Here is a 3,919-nt window from a genome sequence, read left to right on the forward strand (position 1 = left end):
CTTTCCATAGAAATGTTTGCTGTTATGTCCATCTGAGAACATGAATATCTCTGAGATTTGTGATCACCACTCTTTGACTGCCAGAGTTAACCATTCTAGGTTTCCTCTGGTACTGGTACTGTTCTACTACTGAGGTCCATCTCCTGACCAGTTCCAGGAAGCCATCCCTGGAATGCTCAGTTAGGTCCAGGAGATCTGGCACTGTGTTGTTCTAGTTTCCTTCTGTAGCTGTGATAAGACACTCTGGACAAAAGGAACATAGAGGAGAAACTGACTTATGAAACTCCTACTTCAAAGTTATACTGTGCCATGGAAGGAAGTCAGGACAGGACCTCAGAGGCAGGCTTAATTGCTTTTCAACTCAGCATTTCCTAGGGCCAAGGAACTTGCTTCCCAGCTGGAGAGGTATAGCAGGGACCAGAAAAGGATGACAGTTGCAGGCTGGATCACCACCTCATAAAGAACTGGAATTGCTATTCATCCAGAGACCACCTGACCAGAGAATGATAATGTCCACATTAAGATGGGCGTTCTTACATCATTCACCATCAAAACTGTCTCCAATTAGAGACTCATTTCTTTTTTTTAATTAAAAAATTTGTATTTACTTAGAAGCATTCAGAATGTCAAGAAAACAGCTGCATTTTTTTTTTTGCAATTACAATGTAGTATTCAGTTAAGAGATTCAGTTAACAATTATCTTCGTATAAGCTGCATCAGAGACAACTGAAGATGGAAAAATAAAACCCAAAAATAAAACAAAAAATTCAAAAAACAAAAAACAAACTACTTTCCCCATATATAACTAATTTGTGCTGTGCACCAACAAGAACCTGCTTTAAATTTCCATGCCAATTTACAACCCCAGACTGGACCAGGCAAGGTTAGTGGTTATTGAAAATACCACCAGGACAAGGCCATCTAATGACACATTCAGTAGTGTGTTAATTATCCAAAAAAAAAAAAAAAAGACACTGTACAGATTAAAAACAAATCTTACACAACCTTATATTTCAATTGTTTTCTTTAAAAGGAGTGAGTCATGTACAGGGGGCTTAAATGCTTTATAGACAAGAAAAAAACTGCACTAGAACCAACTTCATCATAATCATCATCTTCGTCTTCATCTTTGTCTTCTTCTTCCTTCTCTTCCTCCTCCTCCTCCTCATCTTCTTCTTCCTTCTTTTTCTTGCTCTTTTCAGCCTTGACCACCCCTTTTTCACTGCATCAGATTTTCCGTTAGCTCTGTAGGCAGCAATATAGAGACTCATTTTTTAGGAGACTGTAGGCTCAATCACACTCAGAGTTAAAACGCCTTATAGATGTCCAATTCTATGATGTGAGAGTACAGATCAGAAAAACCGTCTCCAAGCAACTTCAGTCACACCCTTGCCCTGCTCCACTATGACCCAGCATCCTCACACACAATCCTGTCTCCACACAGTCTACACTGGCAGCTTCTGGAGACTTGCCAGAGTGAACAGATCTTGAAAAGACATCCTGAACTTATCCTGGCATGACTGACAGTGCCCATGGCTAGGAATAGCACATGCCTTTAATCCAAGCACTTGGGAGGCACAGGCAGGCAGATTTCTGAGTTCAAGGCCAGCCTGCTCTACAGAGTGAGTTCCAGAATAGCCAGGGCTACACAGAGAAACCCTCTCTCTCTCTCTCTCTCTCTCTCTCTCTCTCTCTATATATATATATATATATATATATATATATATATATGGAGGTATGAATTCCAAGGCCAAGTGAACCCAGGACCTTTCCCTCTCTACAGAAATACCAAATGTCATGTCACTGATGTTCTCGGGAACAGACTCAATGCCACAGAGATCTGTGAAAAACAGTTTCAAAGTCTACAAGGTCAAGTTTATCACTTCCAAGATGTGCTGTATCAAATACGGGGGGAGAATAAGACAATCAGAGGTAAGTTTCAAATGCCTCTGTAGAACTGGGGATGTAGCTCGTTGGTAGAGTTCTTGCCTAGCATTCATGAGGCCCTAGGTTCCATCCCCACTGCTACAAAATGAGTAAAAGAACATATCAGATGCCCACTTAAGGAAATAACGGGATTTATAACAGGTTAGGGACCTTCATTGTTTCCTAGAGAAACAAAATGAACCACTGTTAGTCTCACCTAAGAAGTCCATCAGCAAGGGCAAAATATGGAGGGTAAAGCCAGGTCAGAGGATGGGAAGAGAGAGTGGGTAGGCAGACTGGATTAATCAAGGCCAGAGACTGATCTCTTTCCAATGGGCACAGAGCCCCTCACTCTGCAGTCCATTGTGTGTGGCTGGTATACAGATGATCGATTCAGGGGATCCTGGAAGGTAAGCCTCAATGGAAGCAACATGTTCCATGGTGACACTAAGAAAGGGTTTCAAATCTATTCTGGAACCACCTGGACAGAAGAGATGTTGGAGAAACTCGGAAATCTAAATGACTTCTTAAAAAGGACATCACAAGGTGAATTCAAGAACAACCTTAAGGAGTCTAAGTTGTACTGTGGAAAAAACCTGGAGCCTACAGGTAACCGGGAAGAGGGGGGCAAAGCTTTCTGCAGATGTGGAGTGTGTCCGTTTATCCGTGTGTGTGTGTGTGTGTGTGTGTGTGTGTGTGTGTGATCTATTCCCCATGAGTCTTTGGGTTAAGTCACTCTTTCCATCCCTCATTTCCCCCCTCATCCTCTCCTGTCTCACTGACTTCACACTGTCACTGTCCTTGTGTCTCTCCACTCTCACAGACTGAGCATCCTCCTACTTCCTGCCTTCTCCTCAGTCTAGAATCCCTGTTGCCTTCCTCTCGGCCTTCATGTCCCTCACAGGTCAGCTCCTCTTCTGTCAGCAGGAGAGATGATCTGCCACAATGACCTTGCTCCCTTAGCATAGCTACATGAGTCTGTTGAAGTCAGGGACATCCCCTTCCAATTCAGAACCCACACAAATAGTTGTTGCACAGCAAAGGGAGTGGGAATCTGTATGAATTTCCTGAGGATCCAGAATCTGAGGTGAGATTTGCTCAGATTTGAAGTCTGGTCAAAGAGTCAACATATGTTTTCATTTTTGTCTTGCCAACCACTGCTGCAGATGTGGACCAGCCTCCATCCATGGAATGCATGCCCAACCCCTCTGTCCTGCTGATAATGCTCAGCTGCTTCCTTCTGGATGTTTTCTGAGGAGAATCCTTGACAATGACAGGTACTGGGCACAATGTTGGAAGTGGAGTAAGGGACAGATAGGTGAGGACTGAGGATGCAGGAGTGAGTGAGTTCCAGGAGTCCTGCTCTGGTCCCTCAGCTGCAGATTCTTACTGAGAAAGGAGGCAGGAGATTCAGTCTATGCTACCTGCTAGCAATAGCTTGTGCATGCTCAGGCTTGACAGGAGAGGAACATGTTACAGACCAGCGGAAATGCCAAGGGAACACAGCAGGTGTCTGGTCAGAGCAGGTTCCTAATTAGGAGGATCCCATGCTGCAGATGTGGGGACTGTTGGGACACAAAAGAAGGTTGAAGTTCTTCTTAATGTGAAGAGGGGAGAGAATTCCATCCCAAAGACAAAGATAATGAGATAACATGAGGAGATGGAGGGAAGACCACTTTCTGACTCTGGTTTTATTCCCATCCCCCACATGGCAGCTCCCAACTGCTCCAAGTCCTGGGGATCCAGCCCCCTCTTCTTTACAGACACTAGGTACACACACAGCACACATGCACATAAAATAGAAACAAATGAAGCAGCACGAACATCAGTGTTCCCAGTGGAGGCAGGTGGGACTGAGCTGATGGTGGAGTCCGCTGCTCCCCTCTGGACTGCCCAGATGGGCAAGGTGGGTCAGGGATGTCCTGATCCACAGCTGTTGTGCTCGGGAATGCAGGGAGGAGGGAACAAATGACCCTCAGGTATGGTGGTGGTG

The 3,919-nt window shown here is 44.6% G+C and overlaps 1 protein-coding gene across 1 annotated transcript; it reads left to right on the plus strand.

Annotated features, from left to right (window-relative positions):
* Positions 1–1,733: 1,733 nt before the first annotated feature.
* On the plus strand, positions 1,734–3,181 carry LOC115063377 (UL16-binding protein 6-like; the record flags this gene model as incomplete). The annotated part of the gene is made up of 3 exons (XM_029534777.1): positions 1,734–1,932; positions 2,269–2,538; positions 3,078–3,181. Coding segments are annotated over 3 exons (573 nt in total), but the record flags the coding sequence as incomplete, so codon positions are not given.
* Positions 3,182–3,919: the final 738 nt, after the last annotated feature.

This window comes from Mus pahari, unplaced genomic scaffold, assembly GCF_900095145.1.
Source record: "Mus pahari unplaced genomic scaffold, PAHARI_EIJ_v1.1 scaffold_4485_1, whole genome shotgun sequence".
NCBI classification, from domain to species: domain Eukaryota; kingdom Metazoa; phylum Chordata; class Mammalia; order Rodentia; family Muridae; genus Mus; species Mus pahari.